Source organism: Camelus ferus, chromosome 17, assembly GCF_009834535.1.
Source record: "Camelus ferus isolate YT-003-E chromosome 17, BCGSAC_Cfer_1.0, whole genome shotgun sequence".
In the NCBI taxonomy this organism is placed as follows: domain Eukaryota; kingdom Metazoa; phylum Chordata; class Mammalia; order Artiodactyla; family Camelidae; genus Camelus; species Camelus ferus.
In genome coordinates this window covers 24990735-25012074 of record NC_045712.1, presented here as the reverse complement: position 1 = coordinate 25012074, position 21340 = coordinate 24990735, and the positions used below count along the sequence as shown (strand labels likewise).

Here is a 21340-nt window from a genome sequence, read left to right as displayed (position 1 = left end):
CGGAGTGGGGCGGCGATGCGCTGCTCTCGCGGAGTCCCCGCCCTCCATTTCCTATCCTCCCTTCAACCCGCCAGCAACTCCCCTCCCCCTGACGACGACGACGACGACGACGACCGCAAAGGGCCACGCGGAAACAGTCGTGTTTCTGGAAGCCAGCTTTACTTTACTGTACTAGAGGAAGAGGGTCCCCACATCCGGCCCTCGGCCCTCGCCCCCCGCCCAGGCCGCCTGCCCTAGCTTGCTGAGGCTGCGTCCTAAGCCTACCCGCCGGGTGGGGCAGGAAGCGGGGAGTGCTTTGCTGGGGAAGATGGGTCAGCAGCTCTACCCGCCTGCTGTGTTCACCACCTGGGAGACTGGGGCGCTTGCAGAGGCCAGGCTGAGATCCAGAGGTTCAGGGCACACTCTAGTAGGTTGTATAGCATGGGTGGTTGGCCCTCAGCAGCTGCAGCCGTCACTTGGCTCTGTCACCCTGGGCTGCCAGGACACAAGCCTTTCCATGCTTCTCCCAGTGCTTGACTTGGCACTCCCTGCAGACAAGTGGGCTGGTGAGGATACAGTGCTTGTGAGGAGTATGGAAGTGGGACTTAGAGGTCCAAGGTCCTAGGATACCCTCACCTGCAGCAATACCACTCATTCTGGCATCGTGAGCAGCGCTTGGAGGCCTCTGCACTGCAGTAGGCACAGCGGGGCCGCTCTGGAGCCACAGCCTCTAGTACATCCAGCCTGTAGGTCTCAGCCCACCTGGGAAAAGGGTCAGGAGGACCTGGCTGGGCCTGGTGGGTGGAGGGAGAAACACCCCTGCCCACATCCATGCCTTCTGCATCCTTTCCACCCCTTCAGCCAGCTCAGCAGGCCTCACCTTCGTGCCTGCAGCCGCAGTTCCTGCTCTGAGGGGCTGAATACATGCCGCAGCTGATGCTTGGCAATAGCCTGCCACTTGCCTCTGTTCTCTCGCTCTAGCCGCTCCCAGATTTCTGGCATCTGGGGAAGAGAAGAGGAGAATGGCAGGGAGGAGCTGACAAAGTGGGCATTGGTCCCAAGCAACTACCTTCCTAGTACCTACCTGTTCCAACACCAGGTCCTTTTTAGGAGACTGGGCTTCCACCAGGGCCAGGTGGGCCAGGAAACCCTGCAGGTCTGCCAGGTTGGGCAGCTGGTCAAGCAGTGTGTCTGTGAGGAAGGCCCGAAGCTGCAAGGGTGTCCGGGGAGGCCAGTGTGAAGCGGTGCTGACCAGAGGGTCAAGGAACAGAGAAGGCCTGGGCTGGGCTGGGCTGGGCTGAGGGTGCCTGTGGGCCCATGTCCCACTAGCTGCAGTGTCACCTGAGGCCCAGTGTCTGGAAAGAGGGCTGGGGCTGAGGGGGATGGGCAAAAATAAACATCAGGGGTGAGGTGGGGCAGTGCTGGGGCTGTGGGGACTGGTGTGGGCGGGGTTCCCTACCTTGAGTAACTGTCCCTTGGCAAAGCTTGTGAGGCAGTAGCGAGCCCGGGCCTCAGGACTTAGCAGCAGATTGTACAGGGCAATCCACACCTGCCCATCCAATTTGCTCAGCTTTTGCTGTTCTGAAGGGACCACTGTCTGCCAACGGCCACTCTCAAATTGCTGCAGCTTGCCTGGGGAGAGGAATCAGCATACTGGGTGCAGGCGTTGCATGCTCTCTGAGTCAGCTGCGTGGACTGGCAGACTGACCACTGCCTGGGCACAGAACTTGCTCAGGCTGGGGTGCTGCTGGCTCCAGGTCAGGGTGAGTCCTCAGTAGTGGACAGAGAGGCCTTGCCCTCTGCACAGTTCAGATCTAGGCCCACTTTGGGTGAGAGCACCTTGATATTCTCTGTGGACTAGGGGGCAGAGTTTGTCTACTTGTGTGCAAGCTGTCCACCCCATCAATCCAGGAGGATGTCCTGGAAGCAGTGAGCTGGGACTTAGGCAGGGGAGGAGGACCTTACCTCTTTCCCGCCGACTCCAGGGACTGTGCTCCAGCAGTTCCACCAGGAGACACGGCAGGTTGTGGGTGCTGAGCATGCGGCTCAAGGTGCTCAGGGAAAGGCTACAGATGGGGATGGAGAGGTGACTAGAGGCTACAGGCCCAGGCTCCTAGCCCTCGACTGCAGGCCCCAGTCCTGACAGGGCTGCCCACCTGTCCATGCAGTCTGTGATGTAGCGCAGCACTGAGAGGGCTTTCAGTGCGATCTCAAATTCCATCAGCTCTGCCTGCTTCTGCAGCTCCTGGGGTGGGGCATGGGGCACAAGGTATTCAAGTGAAACCCCGACTCCTACCCAACACACTCAGGCTTTGGGGAGCCCTTGCCAACCCCAGGGAACCTCAGCCCACCTGCATAGGGGTGCTGTATTGGGATTCCTCCTCCTCAGAAGGGCCACCATGGCCACTCTGGGCCACCAACAGAGTCAGTTTACGATGGCAGTAGTCCACCAAGTCCAAGATGGTGTCTTCTGCTGACTCACACACTTCCTGGGGTATAGGTGGAGGCGAAACATTCTATCTCTTATGCCCTTCCCACACACACGCAACCTCCCTTGTTGCCAGGCCCTGGCCTGGAGCTGTAGCCATTGGACAGTGCTGGTGCCTCACCTTGTGGAAAAATACTGTCTCCAAGAGGTTGATGATGGAGGCCTCATGATGTATCTGTCAGATAAAGAGGAGGACAGGGCTCTGGGCTGCTGGGAGAGGGATAGGGGCTACCAGCTACCCTCTATAGTTCCGGGCCCTCTGAAGGGGTGGGCGGGTCTATGAACCAATGGAGCAGCTCACCACCATGTATATGGGAAATGTGTTCTGGGGTTTAAAGTCCTCCAGCCTGCACAGCACAGGGAACACTTTCTGCTTCCACATCTCCACCGCAATCAGCTCCTCTACCAGTGTCGGGATCTTTGAGGGGAGGGCAAAGTACAGGGATGAGGTGGGCCAACCTTGGCTTGGCAACCCTCCCATCCCTGGCTCCCCAATCTCCTCTGGGTCCCTAGCCTCTCCCATGTCACATAAGTTCCTTCCTGACCTCTCTCCTGCACCTTAGACTTTCATTTCCAGCTGCCCCCAACATCTCTGTGGGGGCATCCCTCGTGCTTCCTGTGACTGGCCCCTCCTGCCTTGTCCCCAGGCTGCCATGCTCCCTCTGTACCTGCATCCTTGTCCTCTCCTCCTGTATTCAGTTGTCCCTTTCAGGCTAGCCCTCCTGCTCATGCCCTGCTCTGTCCTCTGGCTTTCCAAGGCTCTTATGTGCCTTGGCCTTACTCTTATTTGGCGCCCTTCACAGTGCCCTTTTCCTACCCCACCTCCCAGTAGGGGGCTCCATCTTTTCCTTCCACTTTTTGTCAAGTGATATCTCAGATCATCTACTGGTGCCACTTCCTGATTCACGTTCCAGCCAAGTTAATCCCTGGTTTCTAACTCCGTCTGTCTCATGTTGGAAAGGTTGCCTCCTTCCATGCCAAAGTCCCACCGCTACTTCAGTGGGAGCCTTCTCCAGCCTGGCAGTCTATTCAGGATGGCCTTTAGAACTTGGGCCCTCCCTCTGCAGCCTAGGCAGTTCTATGATACACGACTATGTCCCTAATCAACCGGTGCCATGCACCCCACCTGGCGTGCCAGGGTCTTGTCCCATAGAGGTGCAAAATCAAATGTGTAACACACTTTTCCTTCTCCTTTGGGGAGGGCAGGTGTGCCAACCAGAGGGAAGTGCAGGCACCCAGGGTGCACCTGAGGGGTAGAGTGGTGGGGTGGGGAGTGGTGAGAAGAAGGGAACTCTGCCTGTGTCTCCAGCATACCTTCCCATGGGTGACCAGCAGCTCCTGGATGGGCTCGCCCTGGCTGGCTGTGGCATCAAGAATGGCCTGCATATTCAGCTTCTCCAGATTCTCATGCTGCTGGTTCCACCTGCCCCAGAGGGGGTGTGAGCACATGTGAGAGCGCATGTGTGGTAAGAGTGGGGGTGGGGACTAGGTCCTATTGAAGCCTAACCCGATCCTGAGGGGCCAGAGGTGACTCAGGTTACCTCTACACCTGGGGGCCCTTCCCCCCAAGTGTCAGGCCCATACTCCCCGACTCAAGGACGCCTGACCTGGATCCAGCTGCCTCACCCTTCGGAGCCCATCTCGCGCAGCTGGAAGCTGCGCAGTCCCCGCACCAACAGGTCAGCCTCCCCAGGCAGCAGCAGCTCCAGGTCGCCCATGTCGGCGCCAAGAACAGAGAGCAGGAAGGCGGGGTCCCGCTGACTGCGGGAAGCAGCTGGAGCTGAGATGGAGGCGCTGACACGCTTGCGGACCACTGTCTCCCGCGGGGCCGAAATCTGGGACCTGACCGTTGTGGAGCGGTTGGGGCGCGTGGGTCCTCGCCGCCATGGAAACGGTTAGCTCGGCGCCTGCGCAGTGCTGCCTGGGCAGCCCCTGGCGGCCGCCGGCGCAGCGCCCGGAACGGCCAGACGGCAGGTAGCAACCCTCCCTGGACTTCTGGGGCTTTCTCCCTCACAACCGGCTGTGGCTCACGGGTCTCCCTTAATTCTAGACTCTTGTGGCCTAGGCTCCCTCCTCCGATGGACGTCAAGTCGGTCTGACCCCCACCAACTCTTCCTGTAGCTGCTCCCTCTCAGCCCACACTGATGCGCCTCTCCGTGGTCTCCTCGCTCCCAGCTCCACCTTGTTGGCTCCACTCGCGAAATACCGCTCAGGGCTCACTTCTCTTCATCCTATTCCAGGCTGCCATTACCTCTCATAAGGTAACTACCGTGGCCTTGACTTTGCTGAGTAGCAGAAGTCTTTAAAGGTGTACGTGAGACATTATTCCCTCGCATGAGGGTGAATCTGGCTGCCTCTGGCCCTCAAAATCAAAATACTGTGTCCAAAGCAGCTTACCGGCAACTCTGCAGTATCAGGCTCTTGACCTTCTCCTACCTCAGGACTTCGTTTCTTGCCCCACTCCCACTTGACTCCTAAGTTCCAGCCCCATGGGCCTCCCTTGGCTTCCACGTACATCCCAAGGAGCCTTTTGCTTCAGGGCTTTTGCGCTTGTTACTTCTGCCTGGAATACTCCTTCTCCTTCAGGGTTCAGTTTAAGTCAGCTCAGCTAGGCCTTCCTTGCCCATCTAATCCAGAGCAGCCCCAGCAGCCATCCCAACTCACTCTTCATCACAGCTTCCTGATTGTTTCTTTCAGTTTGTAATTAGCTGGCACTTTTACTTGTCCATTGTCGGTCCTGCCCACCAGATGGCGCCCCAGGACGCCAGGACTATGGCTATTCCATTTCCGAAGGTTCTCTCCGGTGGCTGGCTCAGAGGCAGTACTCAATAAAGGTAGGTTGAAATGGATGACTTTATTTACAGAAGTGTGCATCAACCTTAAGGCAGTATGGGCTAGTTTGCTGGTCTAGCCCTCACGCACCAGGCAGGGCTTAGCAGGAGACAGCAGTCACAGCTGTGTGCCTGGTCCAGCCCTCACCAGCCTCACTTCCAGCAGATGATGATATTGGGGTCATTTTCCAGCCGTTCATCCAGCTCCTGATAGCTCATGCCTGGGTGATGTGGTGGAGGTAAGGTCAGCAGCCTTGGCTTGGCCACCCTGCCCTGACCGCACCTCACCTGTTCTGCCTGCCTCTACCTGTCTTGCAGCAGATCTCATCGTAGCTGTGGCAGCCTGTGTAAAGCCTGGCAGGGTGGCTCCGCTCCTCCCGAGACACCCGCACAGGATACTTCTGTAGTCGTCGGATGAGGTTCTTCATAAGCCCAAACTGGATCAGCTTCCTGGGGTGAGGGTTGAGGGAGAGAGGGGTGATGCCCTGGCTAGGCCTCCTCCTAGCCAGGTCAGTCTCCCCTCCAGTTTTGTCTCAGTGACCAGACTGGCATCTAAATCTGTCACCTCCAGGAAGCCTTCCTGGAGTAGCAGTGCCATGTGATTCTGTTCACTGCGAATCTCTTGCTTTCTCTCTTACCCAGGGCTCCGGAGAGACACAGAGAGTATGCCTGCCCTCAGGCAAATCCCTCATGCCCCAGGGGATCCCCCTCTGACCGTTCATCAACGTGCTGCAGCTGTTGGGGGTGGCGGCCAATGAGATCTCTCACAGTAGTGCCAGGGCTCAGGCTGCAGTACAGCTGGAACACATCCCGGAGACTGGCCCTCTTGTGCCCTGTAGGCATCAGGGGTCAGCTCTCCAGATGGCCCTGCCCTCCCTGAGATGGCCTCCCCCAGAGCCTACCAGTACCTTGCTTGGTCACGTAGGATAGACATGCCTCCTGCAGGGACTTGTCATCTACCAGGTCCTGGACCTTGGGTGTCGGGCAGTATACATTGGAGTACTGGAGGGTAGCAGGAGGCACAGGGGCCTGAGTGAGGGGTTTGGAAGTCTGACACAGCCTCAATTAGGCTCAGCCACGTGATCCATTCTCCAATTAGTCAGATCCCAGACTCACCTACCTGGAGGATGGACACCAGTGTCACAACGCCATAGTACCTGGGGGAGATAGTTGTGCTCAGCTTGCAAGAGCCATGCCTTCCCAGCTCCCACACTAGGCCCCTGGGCTCTTCCTGACTGGCAGCGACCCTGTCCTGAGCATGACTATTGCCCCACTCACAGCAGGTTCTGGATGGCAATGCGCACCAGGTTGAGCTCTACGTCCGCCTCGGCTGAGATCTTCTGGACGTGGCGGAAACCATCAATGTAGGGCAGGATCTGGGCAGGGTGGAGTAGGGTAAGTAGGGGTGGAATGAAGAGCTGTGGCCAGCTCCAGGGGTTGATAGCCAGAGAGGGCTAGCACACCTGTTGTGTGGTGAGGTCCCACTGTGAGTTGAAGAAATCCTCCTTGTCCTTGGTAAAGACAGGTACATCATACTCCTGGGCCACAGGAGGGTCAGGCCGCTGCTCAATCACCTTCAAGTGGATGGTGTTGGACTCATCTGCAGGGGACCCCACCTATATTCTCAGTGCCATCTCTTCCAAGAGGCCCTCAATTACCATCCAGTCCTCCCAGCAACCCTTGAGGCAGGCAAGTGGCTCTGGGTAGGGCCAATCTTTTATAGAGCAAGAGACTGAGGTCCAGAGAGAAAAAGGAACATGCCCAAGGAGTAGAGCTGGAGAGCTCTACTGGCCTCCCCCTCCCCAGCCCCACCATGCATTGGACCCTGGACATAATCAGCCCAGCTCATGGCTATTTTCTGGCCACCAGTTTGTTTGTGAGTCTTGTCCTTGGCTGGGCTCACCTTCCTCTGCCACTTTCCCATCCCTCCTCAACCCCTCTGCTGTCCTTGCACAGGCTGGGACATACCGATAGGCAGAGTGCACCGGCCTGAGGCATTTAGCTCCTCCAGCAAGATGGTCATGATGGGCACCAACTTCTGCTTGCTCTCCTCCGTGGACACGAAGCTGCTCTCTAGCTGGATGGAGCATGGACAGCATGGTGGGTACATCCCAGAACCTTTGGCTGACATCCTGCACTGGCAGGTTCCTAGGGCTGGAGGGCTTTGGAGACATGCAAACACCTTCCCCAACTCTGCCTGCCCATCCACCCAAGCCCATTGTATTGCAGACCTCCAGTGTGGTCAGGTAGCCTGCCAGCTTTTTGACGATGGGCTCAAGGGCACAGGTCTTGGCCTGGGCATCACACACGAAGCCTAGGTTAAAGAGCAGGGCATTGCGGCTGTACTTCTTGTGCTCGATGCACACGGGGCAGCCAATCAGTTTCTTCTCCATGGCTGTGCTGGATGGTGGGTGGGGGAACAGGTGGGAATAGAGTCAGGCTCCTTCCACCCCAGAGTCTGACCACTCCTGGGAGTTCCCCCACCCCCCTAGCTAGGGCCTTACACAGTGATGAGCTTGTTCTGCAGCTCTGGCTTGGTGATGATGTACACCTGGACGGTGTCAAACAGCTCCCTGGAGATGAAGTCCTCGGGGACCTGGGGAAGGGAGTGGCAAGAAGTCCCTTAGTGGACCTTGTAACTTGGTGGATTACACAGGGTGATCCCCAAGGCCTAAGCCCTCTTCTCCAGGGTTTCTCCTTTCTTCCATCCACCCAGGACTACTACTCTTTTGTGTTTCCAAACGCATGCGCCTCCTGGCTTTTGCATATGCTGTTCCCTCTATCTGGCACACTCCTACCTTACCTAAATTCCTGTGCATCCAGGGGTACTACTGGTGCGACCACCCTGTCCCATCTTTCCTAGGACCTGGCAACTCCCCTGGGCCCCCATAACCCGATTTCCCACAATCACTGCCTATGTCATGTTTGTTTGCCTCGCCACACCAGGAGCCTGGGACCTGGTCCTCTTGGTTCACGATTCTCCGCGAATTAAGGAGTGGCGTGCCTGCGTGCAGTACAGGGCACAGGGTTCCACCGCTTTCCGGCAGTCGGCTGAACTCCCCTGAGCGTCCCTCTACCTCCCAGTCCCCGCGAGCCCGGATGGCACCTGATAGGTGATCTTGGGTCCCAGCGTGGGGTGGAACTCGCTGAAGAATATGCATTCGATGCGGCAGCCACTGCCCATGGTGCTAATGGGGCCCGGGACCGTGGCTGGCACCTCTATGTCTGGGAGCACCTGTCAGAAACAGCCCTGAAGCCTGGGACACCGGGTCAAGCACGCCTGCGCACTGACACAGCCAACACACCGTCTGCTCAACAGCGCCTGCGCATCGCGACTCAGTCGTGTGGCTGTGGGGGACTGTTCCAGGAAGTCCCGGGTGGGTAGGCGCTCGGACCCGGAAGTTAAGCTGCTCCGCGACGGAGCGGTAGCGCCCGCGGCAGAGCCCCGAAATTCCCACTTTCTCGGAAGAAATCACCGCGTCGGGTCGGCCCTGCGGGTGAGGCAGGCGAATCCCTAGCGTGTAAGGGCAGCGTGCCAGGGGCACTTGGGGTGGCTGTGCGCGAAGGGATTCAGGCTGTAATTTCGACGCAACTGGGAACTACAATTCCCGTGGTGCTTCATGCCCTTCCAGCAAGCGCTCCCGCCCGGCGACGGCGTGGTGCATGCTGGGATTTGTAGTCTATTACACGGCCTTGCGCATCCTACCTGGAAGGTGGGCCAGTGACCAGTGCCAATTCAGAAGCGTGTACGCTCTGACAGGCCACCAGTCTCAACTATTCCTGGTGCCTAGCTTAGTACTGTCCCTTCATATCTTAACTTCTTGGAAGAGAGTGGCATTCCTGCCCTGCAACTCTTGCTCCAGTGAGAGGAGTGGACAGTGGGCACCAGAGGCCCTTGCTCACTCTACTATGCTTTCAGGCTACAGCCACCGGCCTGGCTGACCATGGCTCTTTCTGTGGAGACTGAATCGCACATATACCGAGCTCTACGCACTGCCTCTGGGGCTGCTGCCCACCTTGTGGCCCTAGGCTTCACCATCTTTGTGGCTGTACTTGCCAGGCCTGGCTCCAGTAAGTAGAATTCATAGTTGACTTATGGGAAGGAAAGTGCCACTTTTTCTGGGGAGCAGGGGCAAAAGGAAGCCTTGGGTGTCTGACTCCTGGGAAAGGCCTGGCTGGCTGAGGGGCATGCTATGCTGGAGGGGTAAGTGGGGTGGAGTAGGTAAGTGTGGAAGCTGGGCCAGCTTGGCCAGGTCCCACAGAGTACCTGGCTGCTCTTGTCTTGTGCTCCACTTGGCTGCCTCCTGGAAAGTGCAGGGGGAAGGAGGGAGGACTGCCAGAGGAGTGGGAAAGCATAGCCTCTGATCTAGGGAGGGACCAGGAAGAGAGGATATGTTTGGGGTCAGCTTGTTGCAGCAAGCGGGGACTTGAATTTTGGCAGCACCTCCTTGGGTGATGGGCTGCTCATTTTCCTCAGCCTGTGGCAATTGGTGTGGCTGGGTTCTTCTTGCTTCAGCCTCAAAGCCTTCTCTTCTCATTCCAGGTCTCTTCTCCTGGCACCCAGTGCTTATGTCTCTGGCTGTAAGTAATGGGCCTGGCCTGCTCTTATGGGTGGGACGAAGTATAGCTATGGGTGGTGATCTTGGTGACTTCTAAATCTTTATGAACACTTAGTATCTGTTTGGAGGGACGGGATGTGGGGCTGGAGGAGCTGCATGCTCCAACTCCTGCCCATGGTATATATCCCAGACTTGAACCAGAGTATTCAAGATGCAGGGCAAATGGGTTTATCTAAGCACAAAATGAAGCTTCACCCACCTCCAGGCAGGACGCTTAGAATATGCATTTGGGTGTACCTGTGTTCCTTTTCACCTTAATTTATAGTGACACATCTAATTTTCCCTGAAACAGTGCACCTGTATGGCCAGCGCTTGCCAAGAAACTGTATCCATCTCTATGTCAGGAAAAGAAAGCTTGTGAATCATTTGTAACTGCCACATCTCGAACCTTGTGTTTGCTGAGTAACACAGCAGAGATGACATTTCAGAATAGCACCTAGGAAGAAGTGTGGAGTGGTACCTCTTGCTTGTTACTCAGGGCAGATGTTCTGTCCCAGATAGAGTTCTCCACTCTTGTCTCACCAAATAGACACTCTTATCAGTGGGGAGAGAATGAAGGGGAATCTGCCCAGACTGGCTGGCAGCTTAGATTATATCTCAAGCTCTCTTCCCTTCCGCTGGGCAGCACTCTTACTTAGTGTTCCATCCCTGTCTCCCCAGTTCTCTTTCCTGATGACTGAGGCACTGCTGGTGTTCTCTCCTGAGAGTTCGCTGCTGCGCTCCCTCTCGCGGAAGGGCCGAGCTCGCTGCCACTGGGTACTGCAGCTGCTGGCCCTGTTGTGTGCACTGCTGGGCCTGGGCCTTGTCATCCTCCACAAGGAACAGCTTGGCAAAGCCCACTTGGCCACGTGGCACGGGCGGGCAGGGCTGCTAGCTGTGCTGTGGGCAGGGCTGCAGTGCTCAGGTGGGGTGGGGCTGCTCTACCCCAAACTGCTGCCCCGATGGCCCCTGGCCAAGCTCAAGCTGTACCATGCCACTTCTGGGCTGGTGGGCTACCTTCTGGGTAGTGCCAGCCTCTTATTGGGCATGTGCTCACTCTGGTTCACTGCCACAGTCACCGGTGGGGTCTGGTACCTGGCTGTGCTATGCCCTGTCATCACCAGCTTGGTCATCATGAACCAGGTGAGCAATGCCTACCTGTACCGCAAAAGGATCCAGCCTTGAGCTCTTCCCAGCCTAGGGGAAGCCTGGATTTGCCCCTCAGTCTAGGAGCTGGGGCTGGGACCTCCTGCACTCTCTCAGCTGACTTGGTCATGGGACACCTCAGGGGTAGCTGGAGTCCTGTGTGTGACATTTGTGCTTGCTCCTCCTGCTGGAGTGCTCCCCTTTCCTTCTTTCTCTACCATCCCAGAGAAGTTTATGGATCATGTGTCTAGATGAAGTTGGGCTTGCAAGACTGCCCCCTCAGCAACTCAACTTGTGCTGGTATGTCCAGAAATTACAGAAGAGATAAAAAGTAAAATAATAAAAAAAAAAAAGACTGAAAAGACTGGATGGGAGGAATAACCCAGAGCTGGGAATAGTTCTTGCGAATGCTATCAGCATGAAAAAATGGGCAGCTGGGCAAGATGGGGACCTGTTCACTGAGGGGCTAAAGCTTTCCTGGCACACTAGCCTCAGAATCTGGCTGCTGGGCATCCCATGTCACCCAGGGCCCTAGCAGGTCCTATGGCTGTAGCTGTGAATGGTGCAGCTGTGTGTCCTTTCAGCCTCCCAGCTGTGCTGGTTTCCAGACTGTGGTGGTCAGATCTGGACAATGACAGGATGGGAGCTGGGGATGGGCTGCCTCCATAGGTGTCAAGCACTGAGCACTCTGTCTTGGTGGCGAGCCATGGATGAGAACAACTCCCTGTGATAGAGAGGCCCTTAATCATCAGATCCTCCAGGCAGGTCCTCCCTGACTGGGTACTGCAGGGAGAGAGAAAATAAGTAAGGGTGCAGCTCTGGGAAGGCTGCTTGACAGTGGGCATGTGGTGGTGGGGAGGGGAGTGTGCTGGGGGAAGGAGAGTGAGGGCAATGATTTTTTCAATCCAGCTGGAGGAGCCTTGGGGACCAAGCCCTTGAACCTAGAGTAAAAAGTCCCTGCCTAACTTTGCAGTTGCATATGATGAGGGGGCTGCACAAGGCAGTCTGACAGAGCCCAGGAGCCATACCTCAAAGAACTGCTTTATTGATACTGCGAGGCTGGGCTTGGCTGCCCACTCAAGTGGTCCTGTAGAAAATATCTGGGAACTGTGACTGTTCTGGCCCAGAAGCAGCCATGGCCACAGCAGAGGGAATCAGAAATCCTGACATGAACATAGTCTTTCTGGGGGTGGGCAGGGATGTGCAGCCCTGTGCTGGCTCCTGCACTGGCTGGACCCCCAGAACGTTTTTGGCAAATCCTTGCCTTGGCTTGGGGCTCTCGGCAACCAGTATCAGGCGTGAGGGTTGGCCCAGGAGCCATGGCACCAGTGTCCCTGTAGCCATTTGCTTGGGGCTGCCTGCTGAGGTGCAGTCTTACCTCAGGTGGCCTGGGCTGGCTGATGTTTCAGAGGCCCCATGCCTGGCATAGTGGTTGTCTGGAACTGGAACCAGGTAGCAAGAGTCCTGGGTAGTGTTGGCGAGAAATAGCAGAAGGCTGTGGCAACCCCCAGCAGGCCTTCTTCCCTCTCCTCAGAGCAGTCAGTGCCCTGGAATAGCTGAGAGGGTGTCAAGTGGGGGCTCGGGAGAGGAGATGCTACAGTCAAGGTGGTCAGGAGTTATAGCTTCGGGGGAGCTGCCTCAAAGGTGATCAAGCTGGATTCTGGGACAGACCCCTTCCCTGGGAGTGCGGGGGCCTTGTCTGAGGGCAGAGGGCTGTCCACCTTGGCCCCAGCTTCCTCTTCATCGTCGTCCATGCTGGGCCAGACGGACTGGTCCTCCACTCTCTTCAACCGCTCATTGAGGGCCTTCAGAGCCAGTTGCCTGGGGCCAGGGAAAAGATGACAGGTCACTCAGGGTCTGGACTTGCCTCATGCCCTGCACTCTTCCCCTGTGAAACTAACTTGCCTTACTACTCGGACTCCCCTCTCAGAATCCTACATGTTCCCCTTCCCCATGCAGGGCCCAGGGTTCCTCAGGGATTGGATTAGGACCCACTCTCCTATCAGAATGAGGACCTAAAGGCTGTAGAGCCTTCTTCCCTCCATAGCTGGGTCACCTCCAGGCTGAGAAGGCCAGCTGGGTATATGCCAGGCTGCCCTCAGGCCAGCCCTAGGAATGGTTCTGAGGATGGTGCCTAAGGCTAGGCAGAGCTGGTGTCCCAGGGCAGACAGGTGGAAGGGCAAGTCCCTGGACATGTGAGTTTCTGCTGGGCACTGGCATCACATCCAAGGAGAGAGCTGTTACTTCTCCGCCTCTCCTTGTTAAGGAGCCTCCCAACAAGGGTCTGTAGGGAAGGTTGGAACTCAAGCAACTGCCTTGGCTCTCAGCCTGAGAAGCAGGGCCAACCTGGATCAACCTATCCCTCCTAACCGACTCAAATACTCTCCTTCCCGAAGAATCCCCAAAGCCACCAGGACTTGTTTTAGAGCAGGGACACCCCGAGTCCTTGCAGAGATGGAGAAATAGCCATGTGGGTAGGACACAGGCTAGAGCCTGCTGGTTCCACTGGGCAGCCCCTGGAGAACCAACTCTGGGGGGAAGTGGGAAAGTTCACGAAAAGAAGATATATATGTGCACTCGAGACCCTGCCCTACCAAGAGGTGGAATGCTCATACTGCCAGGTAACACTTGTAATAGTGGTCACTGTGGGCCGCTGATGCCTCAAACTCTGCCACCAGCATGGGGGACCTGTGTAGCCTTCCAAGTTCCAGCAGAGAACTAAAATCTCCACCGTACCAGAAGAGGCAATGACACAGGCACAGAAAGCCCCAGCACACTTCGACCCTGACACATGGCAAGTTGGGACAGACAGGATAGTTCTTCCCTGCTGCTACTCAGGCTCCCAATCTGGAGACTCCCTTGCCAATTCTGTCTAAAGCCTGCCAAGGGAGAGGTTGTGGCACGCTAATCACTCCCTCACAAGGGTCCAAGGTAGGAAACCCTGCCTCCCACCATCATAGGGTAGCCCTTTGGGTCAGGGAGTGGCATGCAGCCAGATGTCAAACTGGTTGGAGGAATAAGCCCCATCCCAAAGTAAGCTAAACACATCAAAACTAAACCAAGAACCAGCTTCCCAACATCCCTCCCTCCCCTGCCCAGCCTGCCTGAACCTGTCCATTTTCTTTAGCCTGTGCAGAGGTTTTTCAAATGTCCAGCTAACTCTAACAAACCAAGATCTCTCACTCGAGGAGGGGCCACCACTGTGGTCTGGGCCCACCTGAACAGCTCTGAGGACAGCTCAGTTTCTACCAGGCCCAGCCTCCTGGCCCCATCTCCTCCACCATGTAAGGTTAAGACAGACCTCAGTCTTTAGGATTCATTAGCCATAGAGACATAAACTGTAGGGCCCAGAGTTATGCTCTGCTACATGCCGTGTGTACTTTTCAACACGTTCCACCTTGGACCACAGTTACCTGTGGCCCTTCCCTATCTGGAAACTCCTTCAGGAAAGGGTTGTGTCCCACACTCAACTCCACAGCCCCAGTGGAGAGTAAACACAGGGAAAACTCCAGCTGAATTCATAAAGCTGCTTGCTAAGAACCCATTTCACAGTGAGAAAAAACAGAAGCCTTTGACAAATGCAGAAAGTAGGAACAGATCCTGCTCTAGATTTCACTACTCAAGTAACTGCATCGAAAAACTTAAGAATAATGTTGGAAACTGAGCTGTGACCACTGTGGTGAGTCCACAGATATGAGAGAGAGAGAGCTGGATTAAAAAAGATCTGTCTTGCCTTGGCCAAGTGAATAATTCAGCTGGGACTCCTCATGGTACACATGGCTTGGTTTACAGATAATGAAAAGGTTATCTCCACTCCCTGGTATGGTCAGCAGGCTCCCTCAGTGGGTCAGGTGACTGTCTCCTAGGTTTGGTGACAAATGCCTGCCAAAGTCGGGGGCAGGGTAGGGGTAGGTCTAGTAATACCCTAAGCTTCTCTCTCAATAAGTGGTAGAGAAACAACAGAATCTGAATTAAGGCCTAGGAAGAGGGGATGGTTCAGCATTTGGGGTGGCCCCGACCAACTCTTAAGGACTCTAGGTCTCTTTCTCTGTTCCTCCCTCACAGGGGAGCAAGGACCAGCGGGTTGTCTCTGGCTCCCACAGGACTAGGGTCTAGGATTCTGAGATTCTGAGACAAGGCCAAGGTTGTGTGTACCTAGCTCTCCAACAGCCCCTTACACAGCTCCAAAAAGCAGGGCATTTCTTGAAACTTAAGTGGCCTGAGTGGTGAGAAAAGGAACTTTTACTCTCTAATTTTGCAAAGTACCTCCTGCAGCCAGACACCTAAATGCTGAGCCCCTCAAGGCCACAAACTGGATTTTCTCTTTCTGAATCTGCCCCAATATCTGACTGTAGGCCAGCAGCCTACACAGAGCAAGCACTTCAACAGATGGATGTGACTTGATCAATAAATACTCTCCTAGCTTGACAAGGTTTTGGAAGATTCCACAGTACCTTCTCCGCTCTGCGTCTTGAGGGTCTGTGCCTGGGAGGCTGATGGTGATGGAGGATGGGGCACCCACATCATAGCGCTTCACTGTCTTCTGGCATATCTTTACCTTCACCAGGAGGCCATGCACCAAGTTCGCCAGCAGCCCCACCACAGGCTGCAGGATCTCCGGGAAGAAGGTGGCGAAAGCAAAGTGGTCGGCCATGTCCCCTCGGCCTCGGCTATGGCGCTGGTAGAAGCGAAGATACACCCAGCTGGAGAGCAGCCCAAAGCCGTAAGAGGCCAGTGCTGGGCTCTGGAGCAGTGTGGCCAGCCTCAGCAGCAGCAGCAGCCCCAACAGGAGCATGGGAACCACACTGACACGTACCTGGGGCACTCGCAGGACCACACAGTCCCCCATGGTTTGTTTGAGTGCCACCAGGACACCACCTAGGAAGCCCAGGGCGCCGTGGATGCGGATAGTGAAAAGGTAGACCAAGTTGAAGGAAGCCATGTAGGTGAGGAGGTAGGCAAAGGCCCCCAGCAGCCCCACCGACACGTTCACCACTGAGAAGAAGATGAGCAGCTCCAAGGCTCCCCAGAGGGGCTCCAGCAAACGTCCAGCCACCACCACTGTGGCCAGGCTGATGGCCACATCCCACACATGTTGTTCCATCAGCCCATGGGTGGCTAGGGTCCAGATCCAGAAGTTGGGCGGAAAGAGGTAGCCTGGGGTGACCGCCAGGCAGCCCGTGTCCACGGCGAAGGACAGTAGGTAGAGGAATAGTACCACCGCGCACAGAGCCTTCACCACCACGCTGGCGCTGGCCAGGATGGCCCCCAAGTGTTGGCGGGCGCCCGGTAGGGCGCGCTGCATCTTCCCGGCGGGAGTCGGCCTGAGGGAAGGGTTTAGTGGGCTAGGGGCCTCCCCGGGGCCTCGTCCCAGTCGGCCCCGACGGGAGGCCCTGCCTTGGCCTAATCACTGGCCTATGGCCCCGGTGAAGGCTCCTCTTCCGGTTGGGTCGCCTCTGGTCCCAAAGGGCAGAGCCGGGCCTGGTCGCGGGGCCGGGGACCTGGGGGAAGGCCCCGGGCAGCTTCAGCGCGCCTGCCTGCCTGCCCTGTGGGCCCTGCGGCACGGCGACCGGGCTGGCGGTGATCTCAGGGTTCGGTCTCCTCCATCCACTCTGAGACCCTACGGTCCGCGGGGTACTGGAGCCTAGTTCTGGGCCGGAGTCAAGTCTGGTCAGCTCCGCCTCGGCCTCGGCCTCGGCCTCGGCTTCGGCTTCGGCTTCGGCAGTACCTCCTCCCTTCTCAGGCGCCGACAAACAGGGGCGCTGCGCCTGCGCGTCCCAGGCGGCCTCAGGATGCCCTCTGAGCGTCGGCCTTGCGGCTCCGCGGCATGCTGGGACATGGAGTCCCCAGCCCAACTCGGGGCCGGCGGAAATCAGGATTCTGGGTAGAACAACAAGTCCCAGGAGGCTATGCGCCCGGGCCCTTCCTGTTGGTGGTGAGAGGAGGGTGTGCTTGGGAGTTGTAGTTCTCAGGACCGTTTCCGTCGTTCTTCGGAGGTGGGAGAGGGTGAACTAGCATAGCTAATGTCGGGGGAGCGGCAGGTACCAGCGGCAGCGCTATTGCAGGCAACGCATTTGCTGAATTTCCGGGGAGAGTGGCTCTGTGTGTGCCTGTATGTCTGAGTGGGTGTGTCCTTGTGGACGGGTGTGCGGATAGAATGTTGGATGGTCCAGTGGGTGTGAACTCCCGAAACTTCCGTGGCCTGTTGTATGCCAGGCCCAGGTTGTATGGGGTGTAGGGGACCTGACTCAGGTTGGAATTCTTGCTCTGCCTTTTGGCGTCTGTGTGACATTGGCACAAGTTCCTGGACTTTGTTTAGATTCAGTTTCATGGACCATAAAATGGAGGTGATGACAGGACCTACTGTGAGGATCCAAGGGACCTGGGGTGTAAAATACCAGTCCACCCCGGGTGCTCAGTGTGTTGCCCAAGCTGCCCTTATTACAAGTGAGGTGGAGCCCGTATTAGAACTCAGGTCTCCAGCCCCCAAAGGGGCAAGGCTGGGCCTCTCTCAGTGACTCTCCTCCCCACAGTAGCTGACCTGGATGAAAAGAGGTCTCTCTACAAACTTGGGTCAGACTGGCCGTTGGCCCCCACCTCACTGAAACGTGACTTAAGGCAGCTTGTGTCTTGTGCAAACTGATTTGTGTGTGTGTGTGTACTGAGTTACTTTTTTAAAATGTGCATATAATTAAAATAGTTACATGACAAAGATCATTTATAAAGTGCCGAATCCCTTCCTTCCACTGACTTCAGCACAACTGCCAATGTGTGCATAACCTTCCTGGTTGAAAAGGGTATTGCTATCCTTTATCTTTGGGGTCTAGGTTCCCACTGGATGCCACCCCAGGGTAGGGTTGCCAGATTTAGCAAATCAAAATACAGGACCCTCAGTTAAATTGGAATTTCAGATAAACAATGAATAATTTTCGTCAGTGTAGGCAGGTCCCCAATTTTCAGTACAGTTATGTCCCATGCAGTGTTGGCAATATTCTGAAAGTATTTGTTGATTATCTGAAATTCCAAATGTGACTGGATGTTCTGTATTTTTTAGCACAACTATACCCCAGGACCTCTGGGGCTGTTGTGGGGCATGGGAGCTGTCTCAGGGGTTGCTAGCTAGGCTTTGCTCGGTGGCCAGAACTTGCCACAAGAGGAGTGAGGAAGGGTGTCCTCGCTAAGGCCTGGAATGCCCTCTTCCATTTATTTAGCATCCAAGGTCCCCCAGCCACAGGCCACCTCCCCTCTGAAACCTTTGCTGGTTTCTTGCCTGTCTCACTGGGAGAAAGAATTTCTCTTAAGTCTTAGTTTGCTCATCTGTGGTATGGGATAAACTAGTATCCAACTCTAAGGTGGTGGTGAGGACTCAGCTGGCTGCCCACTAGGTGAGTACAGAGTGTGGAATATGTATTGTAAGAGAGCAGCTGTCAGCAGCACTGGCAAACCTCTGCCCTGGTCTTTATAAGTCCTTCCCTTTGAAAAGAACTGGGAAGGTCACACAGAATAGGGCTGATATTGAGAAAGTTGGGGTTAAAGTGAACAAAGGTGTAGGGTCGGCCAGAAGGAAGTCTGAGAGGATCTGCAGAAAGAGACTCAAAGTTGGGTTCCAGTGTGAGGTGCAGTGGTCACTGAGGGTACCAGGCCTTCCCTGGGCTGGGATGGAGCAGCCATCATGCTTGGGGATGCGCCAGACCCTGCCCTCCTCCAGACAGCACTGGGCCCTCAAGCACCAGGTCACAGACTCAGGTCAGGTACTCACTCTGTGCTCCAAAGTGGAGGACCTGCCCACTAGGCCCAGGTGGTCTGACCCTATGGCCAGACGCTTGCGTAAACCAGCATCTCATCTCCATCTTCTCTCCTCCACAGTCTTGGCCTTGAGTCTCTGGAGACTTTTTTTTTTTTTTTTTTTTTAAAGAAAACTTTTCCTGGAGGTTCTTGAGAAGATTATGAGACAAAGGATACCAAAGTTCTGGCACTTAGGAGGCCTGGGAAGCGTCATTCCCTACACCCTCCAGGAACCAGGATTCCTACTGCCTTCACTCCCAGTTGAGTGGTGAGTGGGGCTCTGAGGTCATGGCCACGTGTCTTCAGGCCACCCAATCCTCACTCCAGGGCAGACACAGTGGATGGGAATCATTTGAAGTGAAAATATGAACATTATTTAATAACTGATTTTCTGTAATAAACCATTTGAAAATATTTTACAAGGAATCACACACAATATTTTACAAAGTTCTTGACTTTTTTGTTGCTGTTTTTCCAACTTGCTGTACAAAATAGAACAACCAAAAAAAAAGGGCAGATAAGAGAAAATGGACCCCCAGCCCCCAACAGATCCCCCAAGCCCGAGGCAAGGGGCAGCCAGGTCGGGTGGGTGATGAGAAGGATCAGACCCAGCCGGGGGTTGGACAACTACCTGATGGGGATTGTTTTGTCTGCTTTTGTTTTTTAAACTTAAAATATATATTTTCTGTATATGTTTGATTCTTTTTTATTTTTGTATTCTCCATTGAGCACCTGACTACACTACAGTTACACACACACGCCCCCGCAAGACATGGCTGGCATCCAGGCTGGGTGTACAGCTTGGGCACCCACCCTGGCACCAGCAGCAGGCATGGACCATACACACACACTGAGAAAGCAACAAGCAACGTGACATTAATTAACGGAGCCATTAATTAATGCATCACCCTCCCCCCTCCAACTCCATCTGAGCCCCACGGCCACATCCCCCTGCCCTCAGTCCCCCACTGGCCCCCAGGCTGGGATGCCTTTGGGGGAAATGACCAGAATGAAGATGAGCCCAGGCCCAGCCTGTGTGTGTGCCGAGTGTGTATATGTGTTTATGTGTGTGCAAGTGTTCAGCAGGGAGGAGCAGTTTGGCAAGGGAGTGTGTGTGGAAGTGGGCACAGGCCTGAGTGTGGGCCAGACTGGGGGTGGGATGACCCAGCTAGGAGTGATCAAGTCACCCCGCTAAGGCAAGGGGCAATGTCCGGTGAGAGTTCCTCTGACGAGGGGTGCAGGCAGTGGCATGTGGTCCCACTGAAGGCCTGACACTAGTGAGAAATGGTTACAATGAGCACCTGGTGGAGTGAGGGGCATTTAGGGGACACTGGTGGCTAGGGTGGGACAGAGGGGTCTTCACCCCTTGCCCCAGCATTTGGCACTGTTTGACATTCAGCTTTAGAGACAGAGGACCAGCTGGGCTGCAGGTCAGATTAGAGGCGGATGGTGAGCAGGAGATGGAGTGTGCATGTGCCAACCCTCCCACCAACCCTTCATCCTGTGTAAGGCTTTGTGAGCCCCCACTCCCACCCCACCCCACGGTATGTGTTTGTGTGTGTCTGTGCACATCTGTGTTTGTGTGTGTCCTCCTGGATATGTTTAATGTGAGTCCAGTTTCTGCCCTCAGGGCTCCAGATGTGTATGGGGTTGTGTCTGAGCCAGTCACTGTCCTGCAACCTGCAGGGCTTGGTGAGGGAGAGGTGGCTGTAGGTGAGGGAGAGGTGGCTGTAGGCATGAGAGAGGCAGAAGGGCTGCCCAAGGACCTCTCTTCTGCTAGGACTTAAGCTGGGATGCACAGGCCTCAAACTGCCCATCTCAACTTCCTCCATGATTCCCAGGGAATCCAGATTTGGTCCTGGGTAGGGCAGAAGAACCAGGTTAGAGGAGTTCACCTGGGGCAAGACCTAGGCCTCCCACACAAACGGAGCCTCAGGGCAGGGTGGGCAGTGGAGGCCTGGTTTGGCACCAGTGCTGTGTCTTCCCTGGCCCAGTCCTGGGGGGAGAGTCGAGTAAGTCAAGTGGGAGTGAGGGGTCTTGGGACACTTTTGACAGTTCAGGCGATAGATGTGGCTTGGGGGCCAAAGACGTGAAACGCTCTCCTTTGGGAATCCACCTCCCTGCCCACCAGGTGCAGACTCTTGGGGGCCCGGCGTGCTCAGGTCCTTCAGTGAGGGAGGGGGTGAGGCTCTAAGGCGGGGAGTGTGGGGCGGGGGAGCAGGGGACTGGCAGGGAGGCCTGGGCAGGGAGGGAGCACTCAGAGGCGGCGAGAGGCGTGGGCGTGGACTTGAGGCTGCGGCCGGGGAGGCAGGCCCAGGAGGAGCAGCAGCTGCAGGGACACCAGGACGCCCAATGACGGCGGGAAGGAGGCTCCGCGGCCGCAGTCTGAGGTATCTTCCTGCGGGAAGAGACAAGGAGCAGCCGGTCGGCCTGGGCGGGGCGGGCAGGGGGGCCGCAGGGCCGCGCTATCCCTGGGGGAGGGGAGCGGCATGTCAAGGCCACCGCAACCTCCT

The 21340-nt window shown here is 56.1% G+C and overlaps 5 protein-coding genes and 1 long non-coding RNA gene across 17 annotated transcripts in view; 2 read left to right on the top strand and 4 right to left on the bottom strand.

Moving 5' to 3' along the window:
* Positions 1-140: 140 nt before the first annotated feature.
* Positions 141-5256, bottom strand: ZMYND10 (zinc finger MYND-type containing 10). 4 transcript variants are annotated; one of them, XM_032458442.1, is made up of 12 exons: positions 5132-5256; positions 3782-3890; positions 2769-2885; positions 2589-2642; positions 2331-2468; positions 2136-2224; positions 1945-2045; positions 1439-1611; positions 1064-1189; positions 860-981; positions 616-741; positions 141-527 (listed from the first exon to the last, which is right to left on the bottom strand). In XM_032458442.1, exons 2-12 carry the CDS (start codon positions 3851-3853, stop codon positions 452-454), a joined length of 1194 nt encoding a protein of 397 aa, XP_032314333.1. In that variant the 5' UTR covers positions 3854-3890; positions 5132-5256; the 3' UTR covers positions 141-451. The 4 variants fall into 4 exon arrangements, with proteins under 4 accessions (XP_032314333.1, XP_014418950.2, XP_032314332.1 ...); XM_014563464.2 differs by having other exon boundaries at positions 4094-5154; XM_032458441.1 differs by having other exon boundaries at positions 4865-5154.
* On the top strand, positions 4305-5332 carry LOC116657146. Of its 2 annotated transcripts, none has more exons than XR_004312167.1 (3): positions 4305-4441; positions 4533-4728; positions 5216-5332. It is a non-coding gene; the product is annotated as an uncharacterized LOC116657146 (long non-coding RNA). The 2 variants fall into 2 exon arrangements; XR_004312166.1 differs by having other exon boundaries at positions 5165-5288.
* NPRL2 (NPR2 like, GATOR1 complex subunit) lies at positions 5303-8621 on the bottom strand. 2 transcript variants are annotated; one of them, XM_032458443.1, is made up of 11 exons: positions 8405-8621; positions 7803-7894; positions 7530-7698; positions 7267-7375; positions 6762-6898; positions 6577-6674; positions 6419-6455; positions 6207-6327; positions 6014-6131; positions 5606-5748; positions 5303-5519 (listed from the first exon to the last, which is right to left on the bottom strand). In XM_032458443.1, exons 1-11 carry the CDS (start codon positions 8480-8482, stop codon positions 5452-5454), a joined length of 1170 nt encoding a protein of 389 aa, XP_032314334.1. In that variant the 5' UTR covers positions 8483-8621; the 3' UTR covers positions 5303-5451. The 2 variants fall into 2 exon arrangements, with proteins under 2 accessions (XP_032314334.1, XP_032314335.1); XM_032458444.1 differs by having other exon boundaries at positions 6207-6300.
* On the top strand, positions 8611-11404 carry LOC102519669 (cytochrome b561 domain-containing protein 2). Of its 2 annotated transcripts, none has more exons than XM_014563478.2 (4): positions 8611-8795; positions 9218-9369; positions 9842-9879; positions 10578-11404. In XM_014563478.2, the coding sequence occupies exons 2-4, from the start codon at positions 9243-9245 to the stop codon at positions 11079-11081; spliced, it is 669 nt and encodes a 222-aa protein (XP_014418964.1). In that variant the 5' UTR covers positions 8611-8795; positions 9218-9242; the 3' UTR covers positions 11082-11404. The 2 variants fall into 2 exon arrangements, with proteins under 2 accessions (XP_014418964.1, XP_014418968.1); XM_014563482.2 differs by having other exon boundaries at positions 8670-8819.
* Positions 11405-12065: 661 nt separating this feature from the next.
* On the bottom strand, positions 12066-16813 carry TMEM115 (transmembrane protein 115). Its single transcript, XM_006174084.3, has 2 exons — positions 15497-16813; positions 12066-12863 (listed from the first exon to the last, which is right to left on the bottom strand). Exons 1-2 carry the CDS (start codon positions 16345-16347, stop codon positions 12659-12661), a joined length of 1056 nt encoding a protein of 351 aa, XP_006174146.2. The 5' UTR covers positions 16348-16813; the 3' UTR covers positions 12066-12658.
* Positions 16814-19178: 2365 nt separating this feature from the next.
* Positions 19179-21340, bottom strand: part of CACNA2D2 (calcium voltage-gated channel auxiliary subunit alpha2delta 2) — a 136916-nt gene continuing 134754 nt past the window's right edge. For all 6 annotated transcript variants that reach the window (XM_032458434.1, XM_032458437.1, XM_032458435.1 and 3 more), the window contains one exon: positions 19179-21225. In XM_032458434.1, coding sequence (XP_032314325.1) covers positions 21085-21225 — 141 coding nt within the window. In that variant the 3' untranslated portion in view covers positions 19179-21084. The remainder of the gene's footprint in view (positions 21226-21340) is intronic.

What these genes read in the sequence shown, in the direction of transcription:
- NPRL2 (XM_032458443.1), bottom strand. Translation starts at nt 8,482, where the DNA reads ATGGGCAGTGGCTGCCGCATCGAATGCATATTCTTCAGCGAGTTCCAC. An exon ending in GACCCAAGATCACCTATCAG is followed by an intron (nt 7,895 to 8,404) that starts GTGCCATCCGGG and finishes TCCCTTCCCCAG; the next exon opens with GTCCCCGAGGACTTCATCTC. An exon ending in CACTGGTGTCCATCCTCCAG is followed by an intron (nt 6,328 to 6,418) that starts GTAGGTGAGTCT and finishes CCCCTCACTCAG; the next exon opens with GCCCCTGTGCCTCCTGCTAC.
- LOC102519669 (XM_014563478.2), top strand. Translation starts at nt 9,243, where the DNA reads ATGGCTCTTTCTGTGGAGACTGAATCGCACATATACCGAGCTCTACGC. An exon ending in ACTTGCCAGGCCTGGCTCCA is followed by an intron (nt 9,370 to 9,841) that starts GTAAGTAGAATT and finishes TTCTCATTCCAG; the next exon opens with GTCTCTTCTCCTGGCACCCA. An exon ending in CAGTGCTTATGTCTCTGGCT is followed by an intron (nt 9,880 to 10,577) that starts GTAAGTAATGGG and finishes CTGTCTCCCCAG; the next exon opens with TTCTCTTTCCTGATGACTGA.
- ZMYND10 (XM_014563464.2), bottom strand. Translation starts at nt 4,185, where the DNA reads ATGGGCGACCTGGAGCTGCTGCTGCCTGGGGAGGCTGACCTGTTGGTG. An exon ending in AGACAGTATTTTTCCACAAG is followed by an intron (nt 2,469 to 2,588) that starts GTGAGGCACCAG and finishes CCTATACCCCAG; the next exon opens with GAAGTGTGTGAGTCAGCAGA. An exon ending in CCAAGGGACAGTTACTCAAG is followed by an intron (nt 1,190 to 1,438) that starts GTAGGGAACCCC and finishes ACACCCTTGCAG; the next exon opens with CTTCGGGCCTTCCTCACAGA.
- TMEM115 (XM_006174084.3), bottom strand. Translation starts at nt 16,347, where the DNA reads ATGCAGCGCGCCCTACCGGGCGCCCGCCAACACTTGGGGGCCATCCTG. An exon ending in CAAGACGCAGAGCGGAGAAG is followed by an intron (nt 12,864 to 15,496) that starts GTACTGTGGAAT and finishes CCCTGGCCCCAG; the next exon opens with GCAACTGGCTCTGAAGGCCC.